Source organism: Centruroides vittatus, unplaced genomic scaffold, assembly GCF_030686945.1.
Source record: "Centruroides vittatus isolate TY-2023 unplaced genomic scaffold, ASM3068694v2 contig_474, whole genome shotgun sequence".
Classification (NCBI taxonomy): domain Eukaryota; kingdom Metazoa; phylum Arthropoda; class Arachnida; order Scorpiones; family Buthidae; genus Centruroides; species Centruroides vittatus.
Window position 1 is genome coordinate 4626283 of NW_027122266.1, and position 21151 is coordinate 4647433.

General features: G+C 25.2%; 1 protein-coding gene across 3 annotated transcripts; it reads right to left on the bottom strand.

Moving 5' to 3' along the window:
• Window positions 1-3342: 3342 nt before the first annotated feature.
• LOC136977765 (neuropeptide Y receptor type 6-like) lies at window positions 3343-19072 on the bottom strand. 3 transcript variants are annotated; one of them, XM_067273314.1, is made up of 2 exons: window positions 18799-19072; window positions 3343-4523 (listed from the first exon to the last, which is right to left on the bottom strand). In XM_067273314.1, exon 2 carries the CDS (start codon window positions 4521-4523, stop codon window positions 3363-3365), a length of 1161 nt encoding a protein of 386 aa, XP_067129415.1. In that variant the 5' UTR covers window positions 18799-19072; the 3' UTR covers window positions 3343-3362. The 3 variants fall into 3 exon arrangements, with proteins under 3 accessions (XP_067129415.1, XP_067129417.1, XP_067129416.1); XM_067273316.1 differs by lacking the exon at window positions 18799-19072 and adding an exon at window positions 15835-15887; XM_067273315.1 differs by lacking the exon at window positions 18799-19072 and adding an exon at window positions 4785-4802.
• Between the last annotated feature and the right edge of the window lie 2079 nt (window positions 19073-21151).

Below are 21151 nucleotides of genomic sequence, written 5' to 3' on the forward strand. Positions count from 1 at the left end.
TCTATGCCATAATCACGTCACAAAGCAGAGGAAGTGAAATCGTGCGTTAGACGTTGATGTGGCCAATTATTCCTATGAACGATGAAAATCTCTGTTCCGGATACAAATGTATATTTCTTATTCTGTCCCTATTTTTCACAAATTGCTTTTATGTGACACGATTAGTAACGTAGCATTAACGGGAATCGAATACCGACAAATTAGCATTTCACGCTTTCTATTCGCTCTATTCATGGTACTCAAGTGTCCTTTCATACTAAATCGGTCATGCTCTACAACTTGGTAATCAACATTTTTCCGTATTGTGCATCGTTTTTGGGACAGGACAACCTCAATAAACTATCTTAATTAAATTAACGAGATAACTATACAGTATAACTAAGGAACAATCTTATATCGTATACAATGAATTGTAATTTCAATTTGTTATTTGATCAAGCATTCAGTTTTAATATCACAATGCTATCATTTGCATATAGAAGAGAAATTAATTTAAAATTATGTATAGTTAAACTCCCGATATTCACGAGGATTAGGTTCCTTGGAAATCTTGCAAATACCAAATAGGAAGGAAGGACTTTGAGAAAATCGAGTTAGGTTCCTACCGGTCGAGCCAATTTGGCGAAACTAAAGCACGTTGCTGTCTCGGGTTATATTTTTAAAAAAATGATTCAATAAGCAAATAATATACATGTATTGTTTATTTTATTAATATTATTTATATATGATTAGCCTAATTATATTAAAACATTAATCTTCCATTTTAAGATGATTGTGGTGTAGTTACAACAGTTTGGAAAACAACTCAGTTAATGTTGCTTGACAGACATTTTTTTATTTATGTCTTTCAAGATTTTAGCATACGGGAACCAGCTGCTTTTAAAGCTCGCATAAACTTGAAAGTGCGCTCAGGAATAGGATGTGAATTTTGCAAATCCTTGCAACAGTACTGCTGTATATTTTTGAAAGCTTGTAAGTTGTCATTGATAGTTTTAGCGTTTTTCCTGTTCATCATCTTCTTTTTTTCTGTCGTAAAAAATTTTCTGTAACCGTCATGTTCAGTTTCTCAATTGTGAGATCTGCAGCTTTCTTATATAGGCTAATATATTCTCAGAATTTTTAATCTACGTTCCTCAAATCCTTCGCCGACTATCTGCTTTGCCATCTTTTATATTATTTATATTGTATGGAGCTACATACGTATTTACTGCATATAGTCTCATTACATAATTGTGACATAAACATTGTAAGATTTGCTATGAGGCATTGTGCTGTAATGTCTTTTGGTAGTACAGTAGTTACAGTACTTTGCTTGGTTATATCAAACAATGTAAAAATTGGAAACAACAGAGTAGGTTTTTACAACTACTAAATTGTAATGGAAATATTGTAAAAGTAATTTGCGAATAATCATGTGGTTTTTCACAACTTTTTAATCGCGGATAAGCAAAAGCGCAAATAATCAATACGCGAATCTCGAGAGTTATCTGTATCTATAAAGTAATTCGACATATATAAAGTTTATGTAAGGAATAATTGTAATATGAATACTAAATGATATAAAATTGAAGGTTATTTTTATTTCATAATGGGTTTTTCCCAAAAATTATAAGTTTTGTTTTATAGTGAGACACTAGTGTTACGAAATAGATACAACATCCGTGCGACGAACAAGATCAACAATGAAAATACTAAGTATTTTGTACGTGGTAAAAATTGTAATTGATAATAATTTATATAATTTGAAAAATTTTTGTAGTTATGTAATATGATATAAGATCTCAATTATATATGTTTACAATATATTACAAATATATATTAATGTTGGACAAATTAGATGATAATTGCAATATATTGATATCTTATGTTATCAAATAACAAAATCAACTATGTTGGTATCAACTGACTCTCCCCCTTTGTAGCAGGTATATCCTATTACAATAAACGTTACTTACTTACTTTATTTCATAATTTTTCTCATTTTCACTCCTTATTATTCCTTTCTCTTAGTCTTTCCCCAATTCCCTATCAACAATTTAAGAACAGTTGATTTCGTTCCAAGAATAGGAATTCGGATATACAAAATGGGATTTGCAGGGTTGTAAAAGAAACTCTACCTATTCTGGAGAAAGTTTCTGAGTTGGCATAGACTAGCGGTCAGATCCTCCAGAGTAGCATACTGATATTAATTAATATCATCCGATCATCCAGTTATTTTCAATATGTATTGTTACATATCGCTCTAAAGTTACAAATACAAGCCAATATATTTTTAAACGCCACGAGACTGGATTACTGCTATTTTGAAACCGAACAATTGTTGTTAAACTTACAAATTCTATATTTCGAAACATTGAAAAACTACGAAATACAATATATTAACGAATATTGAAAAATTGCAGCAAATTTTCAAAATTGCAAAAATTTTCAATAGCACATAGCATTTAAACATTAATTTTAAAATCTTTAATAAAAGAATTAAATAAAATATTATTCTGATTCTGCATCCTTATGTGTTTCTTTGCTTTTATAACGGATTATATTACCACATTCAATTTATTTATCTAAATATATAATATGCGAATGACATCACATATTGCATCAGTATGATAAATTTATGTCCGCATAGCTCAATTTACCTTTATTATTGAATAACCTTCTACTGTTTACTTTTTATCTAAAAAATCAAATCAATAATTCAGATCGAGAGTAGCTTTATTAAAAACTAATTAATTCAAAAATAGCATCGTAAATTAATTATATCTATTTACTTAGACGTTTTTAACGGGTTATTTGATTTCCGTAAGAATAATATCATTTTGATTAAACACAACAGCAAATAAAACTCAAAGAATTTAATATATTCAAATTAAATATCGATACAATACTTTTTGTTAAACTTAGAACATCTACAGCGTGAAATGGCTATAAAAGTAATTTTGCAGAGATATAAATCAAAATAATAGTTTTAGTTGACGTGCTGATAAATAAATCAAGTTAAAGTAAACTTATATTTGTCAGTTTGTTCTTCATAGGAAATATTTTTATTGAAATGACACTATTTTTTACTGAAATTACTGTCTGTTCAGCAAGACGATATATATAAAACTGTAAAAATTAAAAAAAAAATTGTTTATTTAATATATCGCAATATAGAAAATTTGTATTAATAAATAATTTAAATATTATTTTAAAATATCTACTGCAAAACTTATTGATTTCTTATTTTGAAAATAAATTTTTATTTTTTACTATTATATCTTTTACATTGTTTTATTTATAATTGCAAAAATGCATGATACATACATAAATACAAGATTAAATTTTTAAAATTTACAGATTCATCAATAATTTACACAAATTTAAATAACAGATTCGATACATGGAATTTGATTTGTTTTTAATTCTTCAATTGAAAAAGGTGATTTGATATTATAAGTATTCGTATGAAGATTATCACTATTCGTGCTCTTTAGAGAAGATAATACTGTTCCTACGGAATGTCCAAACCTTAAAAGTTCTCTCCTTATATTAGTATTCAGCCAACCATATAGAATAGGATTCGATGTAGCAGATGTCATTGCAATAATATGACATACAGCAAAAGAAAGATAAAGGTTGTAGGCTGACATACTAGTTGGATGAAAGTCTGCAACTAAATTAACAACATTCCAAGGTAACCAACTGGCAGCAAAAACAACGGTAATATTCATTAAGACCATTGTTGCTCTTTTATTTCTTCCTAATTCTTTACGAATTTTCTCATAATCTTTACGAAATCCAGCAAAAGTTTGCTGAAAAAGGGTAATATTTAAGTGAGATTTAATTCTGAAGTGTGTAATCACTAATACTGTTGCAGGAATAATGAACTGAGCCACAACAATTATTATAGTATAGGTGCTTTTTGTAAAATTAGAAGGCCAGTGCTCCACACAGCGTTTGTATATAGCAATACCAGGTAGACCAACTGTACTGACAGTTTGAGAAAAACATACCGGACTGGAAAGAATTATCGATATTATCCATATTACAAAAATAAAATATGCTATTCTTTTTTCCCTGTCTTCTCTCTTCTGCGGTACGCGAGATGTAACAACGTTATATCTATCGATAGCAATGGCTGATACTGTAGCTGCTGATACGAAAACCGTAGAACCTTGAAGGAAAGGTACAATTTTGCAAAGACTTTCATCTAGAGGCCAATGACGTTTTACTAAAACCAGTGCAGTGAACGGCATGCAAAATATACACAATGTGATGTCGGTAAAATTTAGATTTACTACGAGGAGATTACGATTGGTTCTTATTTTATTACGAAAGATGGCAACGGTCACTAATAAGTTGCTAAAAATTCCAGACACCATTAAAAATGCATAACACACTATTATAATTATTTCCGTATTCCTTTCAAATATTCTATTCCTTTGCATATATTCCTCTAGAACCATCGACACTTGGTTGAAACTGAAGTTAAATATAGCAGAACGACCTGTCTTGTTTGCGTATCCTTCCATTGTAAGCATCTGAAATGAAAATTGAGTTTAAATTTAAATCTGATTTTTTTCAAAGTCCTAATTTTATCTTAAAGTTTAAGAACTATTGTGATATTTTATTATCAAATTAGAAGTAAAATTATTATCAAGAAAAATTTTTTCATAATTAAAATTACAGATTCATTTATAATAATTTTACATAAAATTTTCATTATTTTTCTTTGATTTATGTTTTTATATACTGTATTTAAAACATTGGAGGCATTGTAGAAATATATATATATATTATACAGAATGTTCGTCTTTAAATAATTCTTAGCCCTCTGTCATTAAATAAATATAAAAAACTAGCAGATAAGCCTGGCGTTTCCTGGGCGAAAAATAGAAACAAACATTAAGATTACATTATTATTAGCTATTATTATCAACAATATTATTAGCTTATATACTACTTCTAACCCTTCTGTTGTATTATATTATAATGTTTGATTTATATAACTACAAAGGCAATCTTTATCACACCAACTGAACAATCTAACATATTTTAATTTTTTTTAAAATTGTGTACAGTAGAGAGCAATAAAGAATTTTTAATTTAAAATATATTAGATTGATCACTCATTGTGATAAACCCTTATGTAAGATAACCTTTGTAGTTATATAAATCAAATATTATAACATAACAAACATTAAAATGAAACTAATATAAAGAGTTTTGTTATTTCAGTCTACCGTTGTCACGTTTATTGCGATACTTAAATGGTACGAAATGGCACAATTACATGGTCAATTAGACAGCAATTGAAAATACGATATCTTAAACAAATATTCTCATTATTACGGGAGTAACTCTGAAAGTTTTGCAATACAGGAATAATATAAAGCTTGAAACAAAATATTTTTTATTTATGATCAAAGTACTCTCCTGTGGCCAAAATGCACTTATGTAATTACTTCTCCCAAATATAAAAACGCCACTCATTTTCTGAAATGTACTCTGTTAAAAAAGCTTTAATTTTATCCTGTGTGTTAAATTTGCTACTCCTCAAATCTCAAATATTTTTTGAAATTAAAAAATAATCATAAGTCACACAATGCCAAATCTGGTGAATATGGTGGATGTTGAATGATTCTTATATTATTAGCTTGAAGGAAATCAACAGCCTTATTGGCAGTAGGTGTTGAAGGATGATCACATGCAAAATTTGACGTCAAATTCTTAGTGACTCCAGAATTCTGAGAAGATAAATTGTAGTGTACCAATTAGCTGTTACTATCTTCTGTTCATCAAGCTTAATTGCTTTTGCCAGATCAGTGCTACTGAAAAAAAAACAGCGAACATAACTGTTATTTATTGCTCTCTGCCTTTTCACAGTGGTCCAACCACTGTGGAATTGGATCATCTTTATGGATCCATACCTGCCTTTCTTGATATGTGAAACAGTCATAAAACGGTATGTATATCTCATCGCCTATGACAATCTTGGAAATAATCTGGTGTCCACTTTGGTTCAACATTTCCAGAATTTTCTTAGAGATTCTGACACACTCTGACTTTTGGAAATCTGTCATCCCATCAAGACACTACTTTTTTAACCATAACTCCTTATGCAGAATGTCTGCAACCAGGGCCGGATCATCGAATAGACAAATGGGGCAAATGTCTAGGGCCCGGATTTTTGAAGGGCCCGGTCAAACTGTCTACGGTATTTTGAAATGATTTATAAATAAGATAGTTTACTTTTCTGTTGGACAACTGTATATAATATAATAAACGTTTGTTTTATTTTATTATGTTACGCCCTAAGCCACGGAGGGCTTTGTCTGTTTTCTCCCAAAGGGGCTGTTCATACGCGTTTTGTGTGTTGAGCACCAAAGCATGTTAGCCGTTATGGGGCTCCTAATGCCTCAAGTTGTAGAGGTAGTCATTTTGTACACAACTATATGTTTGTAATTTGTATTCATTGATGTTATACATTTGGCTCTCGGGTAGTCGAGCTCTCGGGTGGGCACTGTAGTCTCATATTTCACACTTTTCTGTCATTCTTTTCTTTTCTTCATTCTTCTAACTTCTATAACTCTTCATATTTCTTTTTCCAAGGCTATACCTATTGGTGGAAGCCTTCTAATCCTTTGGTAAATGTAAAATGTAAAATGTATATAATAAACAAATAAATAAAAACATATTGCTTTTTATATCGTTATTATGAATTCTAAAATCTAAAGAAAATATGTTCTTATGTTTCTTCTTGATGAAAGTAATTCTTCTGATAATTTAGAAATTTTTTATAGCGATAAGAATAATATTAACTATATGTATTCTTAACATCCTGCGAAATATTGTTAAACTAACCGCCCAGGACACCCTTAGTGGGCATTTATAAATAATAAATTCCTATTGCAAATAAAAATAATAATATACTCAATTACACTGAATAAAAGCTGAAAATCATCGCTGGAGTGCCCTTGTGGACGTTTTTGGCAATGTCTGTAAATCTACTAGCAGCGCTGTCAGTCTGTGACAATAATATTTATATTGTTAATTTAAATAGTAGCTACACATTTGTCTCATTTGTCTATTCGATGATCCGGCCCTGTCTGCAACTGTAGAGGCTCCAATCTATAGTTTCTCCTGTATCATTTCATGGGTACATTTTCATTTTTAATCTTCTGCAATCCTGCATTGGACAGCATTTACATTTTTAAGAGTCACTGCTGTTCATGATTGCCCTTTCACGTGGTTCATCATGAAGGAAGTACTACACCTCTGAATTTTTCGTACCACCTGAACACAATACTAAAGAATGAAGCATCATCCTTAAAAGCAACTTTAATCGTTTATAACAGTCTTTGTTATTCAATCTATCTCAAAAATCATAGTAAATCATTGCACAAAGTGCTTCTCTAGAAAGTTTCATTGTTAATATTAGAAAGAGAATCTGTCTCATTTAGATTAAGGGAGATTGATAAAATTTTTTTATGCATAATGTGTCCTAAGAAGTTTATTATTAAAAAAATAAACACCTTAATTCATCCCAGATGGTTTTCTTGTATTGCAAAACTTTCATAATAACTCTCGTATACATATATATATAATAATAATGAAGAGTCTAATACTATATATTAATAATAATAATATTAATAATAATAAGAGCCTAATATTATATATAATAAATATGTGTGAAGTGACATATCTAAAAGAGATATGAAAAATATCTTCAAAAAATGTGAGACAATGCATATCAAAAATTAAAGACGTAAAAGATAAACTAAAACAAATTCAAGAAAAAACGAATTTACTTATATTTGAAATATTTATAAAATTTTGGAATAGAACTGAAATTTATCAAAGTAAATGAGAATTTTAAAAACGAGCAATTGTTTATTGCTATATCGTCACAATGCAATTTTTAATCATATTTTTAATTTATTTAATTTAAAATTTATACTCTCCACCTCAAATTACAAGTGTTTTGCCCCTGTACATCATACGTTCCCTGTTAGCAATTGAGTCATGCCAGTCATCTACCTAACCCCTTTAATGAGGAAATTTTGAATTTAACGTAACTTTCGGCTTTCATCAATAGTTCTTATATAGTTAATCGGGGCCTCCTGTATATACGCTTTCGACATTTGATATCTATTTTCATCTGTCTAACTCATTTTCAAGATTGAGGCTGGACAGTCAGACATAAGGACTAACGAAGTGAAAATTTATAGGTCTACAATTTTTTTCAAATTGACCCCAATAAATTCATAATACATGAAGACATATAAAGAAGTATGAAGTGATTTTCTTCAACGATTTTATTTTTACATTTTCGTATAATTTCAACAGATTATATAAAAATATGATCTAATAATTTCACGCAACTACGTTAACAATATATAACATTAGTAATTTTAATAAAAGATATAACTTTAATTTATATCAAGTTTGTATTGATATGAGCAACATCAAATCAATGCAAATATTAATTTATGAATACAAAGTTTATAAAGTGTGCTATGTCTTTAATCCTTATAATAGATGTTAAAACTAATTAAAATATTCCTAAAAATAATATTTAAAATACCATGTAAATTACATCATTTTTATTCATTCTTTTCTTTAAAATTCGTGAATTTTATATAATAATGTTATTAAAAGTTTGAATTTATATAATATTATTAGTATGCAAATTTTTATTGAAAAATAGAGAAAACAATTAAGAAGACAATTAAAAATTAAGTTTTGAAAAGAATTTTAAAATTTTTGTTTTTTTTCATTTATATTTTAATATAATTTAATATCTTTGTTCTTTAATTAAACCTACAAAATGCATTGAATTACGTTTAATTATGATCGGCTTATGGTTTAATTTTGGTAAAATATCAAATTTATACAAAAAATTTAAATTAAAAATATTTTTGAGAGAATATTTGAAAATTTAACGTTATTATTGATATTTTTTCTGCCGATGTAAACATTGTCCTAGTATAAAATAAAATTCATGTTTAACAAACTTGAAATTATAATTTAAAAAATCGATAAAGTAAATCAAAAAGTTAATAGAAATTTTAAATCCAATTTTATAATAAAGTTTTAATGTTTGAATATAACATGTAGATCTCATAGTTATATTATTAAAATTTAATATACAAACTAAAATATATAAATTCTATTATAAACGATATTTTTATTTTTATTCATTTACTTAAAAATTGATTAATAATTTTAATATAATTTTTATTTTCTCATTTAATTTTATTCGGTTATCATTCTCAATATATTCAAATACGATTAATTCGAATCGACTTTTATTCTCTTTGAAATTATAGTAAAATGTACAGTTAAATAAAAATTTTAATTCAAGTTTTGATAATTGGAAGCACGAAGTAGCTAGCTCTAGGCCGAAGGTAATATAGCTTATATTTAAAAAATAAAACTGGAAAAAGTAGCATTTAGTCTACTGGTTTACACAATTCATGCGTTTTGGTGATTCCCTGGAGAGTACGTGTTCTATAAATCAACGAGAATTGGGCGAAATTTTACTATTTTACTGAAATTAAAATATAGACACCGAGTTGTTTAGCTATGTTTTTACGATGTGTAAGCGTGAAATATGCACAAGTTTAGATTAAAAATTGAATACAGACCTGAAAAATGTAACATCAAAGAATACGGAATACTAACGAACAGTAGAAATTTGTATAAAATTCCTCTGGACAATTCTATATTAATATCAGATCACGGTTAAGCCTATTATTAAGCAAGAAGTGGATTACAATATAAAAAGTCCTAAAGCCTTTCCTACAATAAGATTGTCGATATTTATCACATATGCGAAGGAAAATAGTTCCGTGTTCTTGCAAATAGAATGTAAAATATACAGACCATATATTCGAAAATTATATATTTAAAGTATTATAATCTATTTGAAACGTCCGACATTTTAGCGAAAGATCAGAGATTATTAAAAAACAAAAAAGTCACATGATGTCATATGACGTAACGTTTGAATTTTCGAAAACTCAAACATTATCCTTAGTTGCTTACTTATGATGGTAGAGTGCTACACATTTAATATCAAGCGTGTCGATCCCATTCATATTCCGGGAAATACTATAGTCTAATTATAAAGAAAAGAATAATACGAAATTTTTCGAATTTTCCTTTGGATGCGAATTACAATGATTAGACTATATTTGAAATATTAAAATGCATTGCTCTATAGCATAATAATTTATAAACCCCTCTCATATTAAAATTCGATTTACTAAATTCAAAAATAAAAAAACAATTTAAAATATTCAAGAAAATACAAAATTCTCTTTCTTTCGTATAATATGCAGGGGCGGATCTAGGTTTTTCGAGGCATATGGCTCATTGAAGTCCAATGTGGCCACATTTTTTGTTAAGACAAATAATACTATAAATTATCATTATTATTAATATTAACTATTTTTACTATACAATAAATGCTCATTGTTAATGAAAAATTGTTAAAAATTTGTGATAATAATTCAATTTTTGTGGGCCCATGAAACTTGGGGTCCCAGGACTTAAGCCCTATTAGTCCCTATGTAGATCCGCTCTTGACAGTATACATGAAATTATTCTTTTGTAAAATAATAAAACTAGATTATATTCAATAGATCTTATTTGTTGTTAAATTGTGAATAATTCATAATTATAATTCATAATAATACTTTTTAAAAAATTTTTATACGAATATTTATATGTTTCTATATGATGTAAGATTTTTAGATATGCAAACCGAACTGTGTCTATGTTTCGCTAAATAATACTAGTAATAAATTAGTATCGATATAAGTACTGTATATTGGATTATCTATAAAACTGCGAGAAATGAAATAAAAACTGTCAAATTAATTAAATAAATAAAAATCTAAAGTTTATATTAATATTATTACTTATCTGTTATACGAAAATTTACTCAACAGTAGAGAAGTGAAAGTAATCAATATATTACATGACATAAATAAGTTTATAAACATTGTTTTTTTCCGCAAAGAATATAATAATAAAATTCAATTTTATTTTTATTTAAATTATGTAACTAACAAATTATACTTTTTGTTGAATAATAAAGTTTAATAATAATGGTGAGTTAACCAACATTTTTCCAGAATACTTACAATTTATACGATTTTTATTCGTCATTTTTTTTTCTTTATTAAAATTTATCGATAAAATAAAATAGAGTAAAAGCAATAATATTATAAAAGTTTAGTTTAGAAATTGCAGTTCCTTTTACAGAATTTTTCATGATCGATTTTTTTCTACTGAGAATCAAATGTCAATCGTTGAGAGCAAATGTATCAGTACAGAATCAAACATTATTATTTAATATTAAAAAGTAACGAAACTATAATTCTAACCTTTAACAAATTTAAAAATTTAATTTTTAATTACGTTTATTCGCTTAATTATTTTACGAATATTTTTATACTCAAGAGCAAGTATGTCGAATAGAAGACTGTGTTTTATGCTGTGTAACTTGTCTTTGTTTTTATAGTAAATGACAATTAAACGATGAAATTTTAATTTTTACAATTAGAAACAATATATTAAACAATAAACCATAATATATATCTATTGTTATTCGCGATAATTTGTTAATAAAATTATTTTTTTTTTTTTTTTGTATTACTTTAACTGTGTTGAATTTGATCATTGTTTAAGTCATTTGTATTTTGTCTCCCTTCCTAGAGGCGAATAATGTAAAGAGAAAAAGACAATGAATATTTTGAACATAGATTTATTGTGATTCTAATTCTAATTTATTGATTTATTTAAATTAAATTCACTTTGCATACTTAATTCGTAATAACATGAATTTTAGTGTATCTGATTTAGAATACTTTACCTTAAAAATTAGCATTATAGCATTATATTTGTAATAAAACAATATAAATATAATAACATTAATTTTATTATATATTCAAACAATAAAAAGCTTAGTAATATCTCTTTTTATTAATGTAATTCTTTCTCCTAGCTAAAATATATAAAAATTTGTTTACACAACACACACATTTAATGTATATACGCTATATAAGATATTAATTAAAATTTAAAATTACGGTAACTTTACATTTTATTTATCTGTTAAATTTTAATAAATATTCAAAATAAAATAAATGACATTATATAGATTATATGACTTTTTAATAAGCTCGATTTATCGTTAATGTCATACGTAAAGTTATACTGTAAAAATAAGAAAATATAAACTTTTATAAATATTAATTTAAATTATTAAACATGCCAATATACCAATTCTATTTAAATAATTGAAGACAATGTATATTTTAATTGAGGGAAAAAAATTACCCTAATCAGCGTGGATAACAGCCGAGGTGAAGGTGACAGCCTACGTTTCTAGAAGATCCGGATTAAATCCGGACGGATAGTAGCCTAAATTCCAAAAATTTTTCGGGTGTAATCCGTTTGGATATGCCAGGCCCCGTCTTTCATTACTCGGCCAGCCTGTTATGGGCTGGCGAACCCATAATGGGCTTGCTTAAAAAGTCCTCTTAATTCCCACAGAGCGGAAAGTGTTTAAAAAAAAAGACCAGCCGACAATGGGGAAGCTAGTAGCGAGGGACGGGGCCCGATATATCCTGGATTGGCTGCCCATGAAAATTGCTTGGGGATTTACTCTCTCGGATTTCATCTTGAACCCACAGAGCAGTGGGCTAACGACCTAACAGTCTTGGGCATCCCGTAGTCGAATATGGATATTGAAGATCATAGGTAATAGCAGTAAATAGAACTGATCTTATACAGTTTTCTATAAACTTTTCAGAATACGTATATTTATATATAATTAGAAGATAAATATCCTTTTTAAAAAATATCATTTAAGATTTTCTTGCCATTTCTCTCATTACTGGAGATTAATTGAAAATAAATGTCAGGTGGTCATTATCTTAATTAAAAGCTTAAAGTTTCCATTTCATTATCAATAAATGTTTAGAATTCATTTACTTTATTTGATATAAATCCATAATAATCATTAAATACGGAAAATATTTATCTAAATTTTACATTAGATTAATTTGTACAGTATATTTTGCTTTATGTGGATGTAGTGATGCCATATTTTGCGCTGTTTTTGATATTAAACTGTAAACAAATTATAACATAATTTAATTTAAACTTATGCCAACTCTACTTGTTTACATCAATTTAATATTATTACATTTTGTGAAATAGTTATTGAGAAGGAAAGATTGAAAAATTAATTAAATATTAGTTTCTAAAATAAGTTTATATTTTCATATTTATTTTTAAGTTTTTAATGACTTAAATAAAATAATCGTAGAAAAATAAAACTGCTTATTTTAATTTTATGTATATTAAATGATAAAATATTTATATTTTATTGTAACAAAGTATGTATTTTTTAAAAGTAAAACTGTTTCATTAATATCCAATTCTCATTTCCTGCGTCTTTTAAATTAATTATTAAGAATCGAGCCATTTTAATTAAATTGATAAAAACTAAGTAAAATCAAGTTAATTTGTTCTTGATTTTTAGTTGTAAGATTAATTACAAGCTATTTTAAGAACAGCATTGTAATTGTAACCAACCTTTATTTGAATTATAGCGTTAAAAATTAAATTTTTCTTCTTAAGAAAAATAATAATAGATAAAATAATATATTAATCAATAATAACAATTTGATATTAATAGGTGTTAAATAAAAGCTGTTATTCCCAGAGATTCTAAATTGAATTAATTAATTAACTTATCGTATAAAGTGCTCAGCGTTAATTTAATTATCATTATATTACTAAAACTGTGAGTACAGCATGAACGATGTATATATAAATATTAAACAAAAATAGAAAATCGTAATAGAAATTTAACGCAAGTAATGTTATAAAGCTCCATTTGATGTAAGAGTAATGAATACAGCAAGTGAGAAGTGAGAATGATTTAAAACAAATTTTTTAAAAAACTGAACTGAAAGTAGCTATTTTCTTTCATTAAGTAATAGAAAAATGTTAATAAATCAACTAATAAACATTTAATATAATAAACATAAAAACTTTTTAGTATAATTATGGGATATTCAAAGCAAAAGTGACGAAATTCTTCAGTTAATTGATTCTAAGTTACTAATGTTAATTTAATGATAATATATAAAATTATAAGTGATTAATTCAATAATTCTAAGGTAATTAATTCAGAATTCAATATTTTAGCATGTATTATTGCATGCGATTATTGCATGTACAGTACAGTACATTTAGCTTATACTTTTTATGTATAAATTCAAAATTCTTTCCATTGTATATGTTTTTATGAACATTTATGAACGTTTTGACTTGAATTTTTAATGTATAGTGCATGTAGGCCTATACTATAGGCTATATGTTTTGGACTGAGTAATATGGGTATTATAATCAATGACCAACCATTATAAATAATGACACATAACGTCGGTCATTGTAATAAATTTCACGTTATTTATCGTAATGTATCATATTGACTATTCAACATAAATACTGCTATTGAGGAGTGATTATCTGACAAAGTTTACTTTGTCAGATAATCACTCCACTTTGATAATTAAATATTTTTTTATACCCTTGACATTCCATACCAAAATGGCATTCCAAAAGTTTCCTTTAAGTTAATTTTTATTATGAAATTATATAAATTTTGTTCATAATACTTTTTGTTAACATTAGTTTAACACAATTAATAATACTGTACTTTTAAAAAATATTTCAGTTTGTAAGTGAAATTTTCACAAATTATTGCTGAAATGCAAAATAATTAGCAAACTAAGCTTATTTTAATGATGATTCTATTTATATAGTGTATGTCAATTAATAAAGAGTTTAATGTAATAAGTATACTTATATTAATTTTAGCCATATAATATGAATGAGTTTTTCTTAAAATACTTTGAAATAATTCACAAAAATTGTTAATGAGTGAAAAAAGTAATAATTTTTTTCAAAATCAAATTGCCGAAAAGAAATTTACCTTTATGCATAATGTCTGGTCAATTTAATAAATTAATCAATATTTATCGGGCTGCGTGGCCGTTTTAGTCATTCTTCATAATTGCCGGGCATTATGAATAATGACCCATTAATCAGTTGGCTCATAACATACATACAAATAATAATTAATTAAAAAACAGTTTAACATTTCATTAAAAGAAAAAACAAATTTTTAAAATTAAAATTAATTGTAATAAGTATACATAGACTAATTAAAATTAATTTTAATTTTAAAAAATTGTTTTGTTTTTCTGCTTTTCTTTAGTCTGCTTGGAATGAGTTGTTAATCACGTGTTGATCAGCCAATGGAACGTAAAGTTGAACCAATCAGTAGACGATGCAAGCCGAACCACACGCCAATCAGCAGATGCAACGCGGAATCAAGCCAATCAGCAGATGGGACGTAAGTTGATAGGAGATATAAAAAAAAAAGATGGTAAGAGCTCTTGATCCACTTTCTCGAGGAGGTTAAGGAAATGAGGATGTTAACGGGACCATTAGAAAGCCCGATAATTTTTAATTATACTAGGATTCAAAATTTAAGTAATAACAAAAACTTAAAACGGATTAATTTTAATGAATTACGATAAAAATCTCTATTTAAAAAACATTTTTTGTTTAAAAAACCTATGACACTAGATCAAAGCTAAAATTGTGTGTCACCATATGTTATGAGATGTTATTATAAAATAACTTTCACATTCATAATTATTATAAAAGTGCAAGAAAGACTTAATTTTGAAGGTAGAGATGAGTTTTTAAAAACATTGTAAATGCCAGTAACGAGTAAAATTTTAATTTAGTCGATACCACTTGAGATATGACACATGAACCCTTTTATCCTCTACCTCCTTGAATTCCCTACTCCAAAATTTAATAAAATCAATGCCCCTTGTATACAAGTTACCATGCCAAATTTCATTTCTTCATCTTTACTCCATCCAAGATATTAAATGAAATAGATGCCAATTCACACATACATACATATCCACGGAAATTTTTTCACGTGTTCTTGACTTTTTTTAGATTCAGGCGGTCTCAAAACATTGACATTTGCAAAAATCCCAGAGAGTAAATTTGACACGATTATAACACTTCTCCATGTTGCAAAAGTTGGAAAAGTAAAAGTAAAAATCAGCATATCAAAAAAGAGGAAAGACGGAAGAGAAAGAAAACAAGAGATGGAGAAGACAAACAAGTTAGGAAGAGGCATTCTGACACGGATTGTTGTTCGTTTCCAATGTCATGCACCTTGAGACCAATCAATTATTTAAACTTACTTATTGTAATTTCTTTGTTTACGAAATCGTTAAACATTTGTTTTATTGTTAAACTGCTTGTAGCTCTTACAGCTCTCATCTTTAGAGCCTACATAAATTATATTATATATATAGACACGCGTTATCATTATTTTCTAGATTCTGTATAAAATATTCTTTTAATTATATATTTTATAGTTAAATCTTATTAACAGAGGATAGTTTATTATTTGAATAGATTATTTAACATAAATAAAATATTTTATGTACAAAATTATCTTTTTAAATTGTAATCTTAAAAGTAATATGTTTATTAAGCTTGGAATTTTCTAATAATTGAAACACATTTTTGTTTTAAATAGAACTATTTAAAACTCTATAGATACAATTTAAATTGTATCTGAGAGTTTAAATGTGTTAAAGATAGAATTGAAAGAATTGTGTTAAAGATACAATTTAAATTGTATGCTTTTTAACATGTATGCATATATATGTATTTAAATATAATTATCATCTAGAATATAAAAAGTATATAAACTGTACTGAATTCAATTTGTTTGGAAAGATAATAATTACATATAAAATATATATAAAAATAGTATCAATAAGAATTTAATTAAATAAAAATTAAGTAAAAACAAGCTTCTCTTTTTTAATATAAATAAACTTAAAATGTAAATTTTATAATAAAAATGTTTATTGTAATAATTAGTAAATTTATCATTAATTTCAAAAACGTATAAACATAAAAAGATTACAATTATTGTAATAAATATTTAAAATTTTTGTAAATATTATAACAAACAATTACTGTAATATTTAGATAGGTTTTAAATATATTTAAGGTGCATAAATTATCAAAATTAACAATTTAAGGAGATTGTTCTTTAATGAGGTTAAAAAAAGTAGAAATTAATATTAAAATGTCTCATTTTTTGCTCTTATATATTTTAATTGCGCTAAGCCAAAATCAATATAGTTATAGTAAAGAAGTAAAGCTACAAGTCTGCCGTTATTTTATCACTGTTGCAGAAAATGTTTTGTGATTCTACAACACCTTACTGCAGACCAGAAATCAATATTTAATAATAAAATTGTAAAAAAAAAGTCATTTTTAATTAAAAATTAATTTAAAATACTTATATGTATTTATAAGTATAATATAAATAGTAAAAAAATCAATGTTATGAAATCAATATTTCGTATTTCTTATACTAGGAGTAATTTATTAAATAATTTATATTATTTCATATAAAATTAATATTATAATTTAATATTCTGCATAATTTTGAATATAATTTGAAATCAGAAAATATATTTTTAATTTTAATATCAATATTTTAAAAAATTGCAATTTATTTTAATCTGTTATTTTCCATATTTTCCAGGTTAAATATTACATAAAAATTAATTTTAAAATTTTTTATGTTTTTAAAATCTGGACACTTTATACTTAGAAAATTTTGAAAATTAAATGCTCTTTATAAAAAATTTATCTATAATAAAAGCTTGCCTAGTTGCAAAATAATAAATCTTTAATTTCTTTTAGCAAATATAAACAGCTTATAATTTATTATTATTAAATATATTATTAAAACGTTAAGGAATATTTATGATTTATTATTAAGAGAATAAACGTTTCTTCATTTGTAATTATTTCACTACGACTTTTATTAGTAGAATAATACTATTTAAAATTTTACTGCATGAATAATTAAATTATATGATAAATCATATTTTAAATGCACTCTATAATCTTTCTAAAAGATTTTGCACTAATTTTGAAGTTAATATTTGCAGTAAATTAAGCAAAAGTATTTTAAAATAATAAGAAAAAATTATTTTTACTTATTTTAAAATACAGTTGCTTGAAATGTTTTTTCTTTTTTTTTAACTAATAATCTAATCTCCTTAGGAGAATTATTGGATTACATATAGTAAAAGTATATTATATAGAAGCAATTCTTAATATTCTACAAGTATAAGTTAAATATTATTTATTTCTATATTAAAAGGTATTAATTTTTAGACAATTTATTAGGAATTCTGTTTCTTCTTTTAGGTGTTTTAATTTGAAAAATCGAAAAATATCTTTCGATTATCAGGTAGTTTATAAGAGCTAACACATTCTAAATTAATCCGCCATATATAAATAAAATCAATATAATAGAAGCTAAAAATAAAAATCTTTAGACAAAACCTTATTTCTTACAACAACGCTTCCTTATATAACTTAATACAAAGATATTTAAGATACAGGGTTCGTTCTTTCTAGCATTATCGATGAATGAATATTACAGCAAAAATTTGTTTACAGAAACACAAAATAACAAATTCCAAAAATTTATAGTTATACTTATTAATTATGATTTTTATTACATCACTAAATAAATATTTTATGTCAAGAAGTAAAAATTGTATAACTTTATAAAGAAAACATTCAACAGGAGATATTAAAATACGAATAGAATTTCATATAAATTCAAAATTAAGAATAAAATAAAATAAGAATTACCTTTCGATATTTGGATTGATTTAAGCAAGAAAGAAGTTAGCAGTACTGTGAACAGACATTTCCAACATTAATGTAAGTTCTTGTGTGTTGTATTCTCTTGTATAGGTTGCACTAACATCTTATTGGTTGATATTTAGCTCGTGCGTCATGTCTACACTTCGATTGTCCACGTTGTAAATATTTTTACGTAGGATAATAAGTAAGAAATTTTCCATGTGCTGGTGTATAAGATTATATTATAATGTTTAATCATAATTATTTTTTACATTTTTTTTTTATTTTGAAAATGTCATTTAAATTAATAAATTATATATACAAATGACTATATAAATGCTATTTTAGTTATTTAATAATTAAATATATACAATTATTTATTCATTTTTTCTTATTAAAATAAGAAATTAGAGAATATGAGAATTTAATTAAAAATAAGTAAATATATTATTATTGTTGTTATAAAAATATATTAAATCAAAAATGCAGCATTAATTAATATATAAATTTCACACTTATTTATTCTTGTTATACATTTAAAATTGTTAAAACACGTGCAGATTGATGAAGATATGACTTATATTACTGTATTTTAGTTTTTCTTGTTGTTTGCTAGCTTTATTGAAATATATTATGCAGAAGTTATTCTTCATTATATATTTCAATATATTCGGTTTAAGTTTATTGTATTAATTTACTATAATTGATCATTCTTTGGGTTCATTTTTAGTAATTTGGAGCTTGTAATATCTTTATTAAAATGTAAGGCTACATATTTCTATGATCAATTGTATATTTCGCATCAAATTAAATTACAGTATATACAAATTCTAATTTAACCTGATTTATAATTTCTAAAGGAAATTGCCAAGTAGATTAATATTTCGAGTAAAAGAATATTAAAATTTATAAATTTGTTTCAGTGACTTGCATTTCCGTAAGATATTTTATATTTCAATAAGTTGATAACAGATGGCACTTTGGATGCATTTCTCTTTTAATTTATTTTAAACGATTTATTTGTAATTAAACAAATTCTATTGAAAATAAAAATCAATAGGAATAAACACTGATTAAAAAATTTTTAATTTTTAAAAAAATATGCAGTTAGAAAATCAAACGCAAGATTGAACAAATCATAGACTTTATCCATCTGTCTCTACTCTCATCAATCCGTTAATGCCGTTATAAATATGCGTATATGTTGATAATCATTGGCCATATAGATACAACCAGAAATTTGAAAGATCATTTAATATCTTTAATAATGAATAATAAAACAACATGCTTCATAAACTGGATTTCGATACAATTTAAAAGTGTTTTAGTGAATAATTAAACAAGTTAATTACAAAATTCATCCATTCGTAATTCTTATTAGTAATTATACACTTCAAAATTTTGAAACATTCTACTTAGCTACTCATTAAATTTAATTAAAGACATTTTATTGTAGAATTAAGAAAACATAATTTATTATTATTTTTTTTTACATAAATATCTGTTAATTATTTACACAAATATATAGATAAACAGTCAGATTTATCGTATAAATTTATATAATTATACATCATTTTTACATCATGTAGCAGTATAACAAATGCACAAGAACAAAAATATTAAAAATACATTAAACATGCACTCTTATGTTTGCACCTGTGCATATGTACGTACAGTACAGTTATACATATGTATAGTTGTATGTATGCATATGCGTATATGTAATTGCATATGCATATGTGTATATATTTCAAGTATATACATATTTATTATAAAGCCTGTTTTCGTTTATTCATTTAAATTTTAAAGCATTATTACATACATTTTTATTATAAATGTTTATAATATTGATTAAAATAGAAGGTAACTAAACAAGAATTTATTGAAAACAAATTTGCGCTTAATGTAAATTAATAAAAAGTATAATTGATGGAAAATATTACATAATATGTTTAAATATGATTAAGAATCAATTTATATAAATAATATAAGACACATATTTACATCTTTAAATTTAGTTCAAATAACATTTTATAATATATTTAATTTTGATTGTAAATCTATTAATTACACTTACATTTTAAAAATACTTAATCTGACCAATTTTATTTTAAAAGTAAATAAAAAAAATTGATCATTAAAATAAATTAGCCTAATTGCAAACACTTTTAATTACAATTAAAATTTTTTTATAATTAAGTTTATGTAATAAAGTTTTTTGTAAATATTTCTATAGCTTTTAATTATATTTAAAATAAATTTTATAATATTAAATTTAAAGATTAAAGTCAAAAAATATAATAATAAATTTAATATTATTTGACTGCTGAATTATTTAATTATTTAATATTATTTGACT

Bases quoted from the DNA above. Each gene is read 5' to 3' on its own strand.
- LOC136977765 (XM_067273314.1), bottom strand. From the start codon at position 4,523: ATGCTTACAATGGAAGGATACGCAAACAAGACAGGTCGTTCTGCTATA.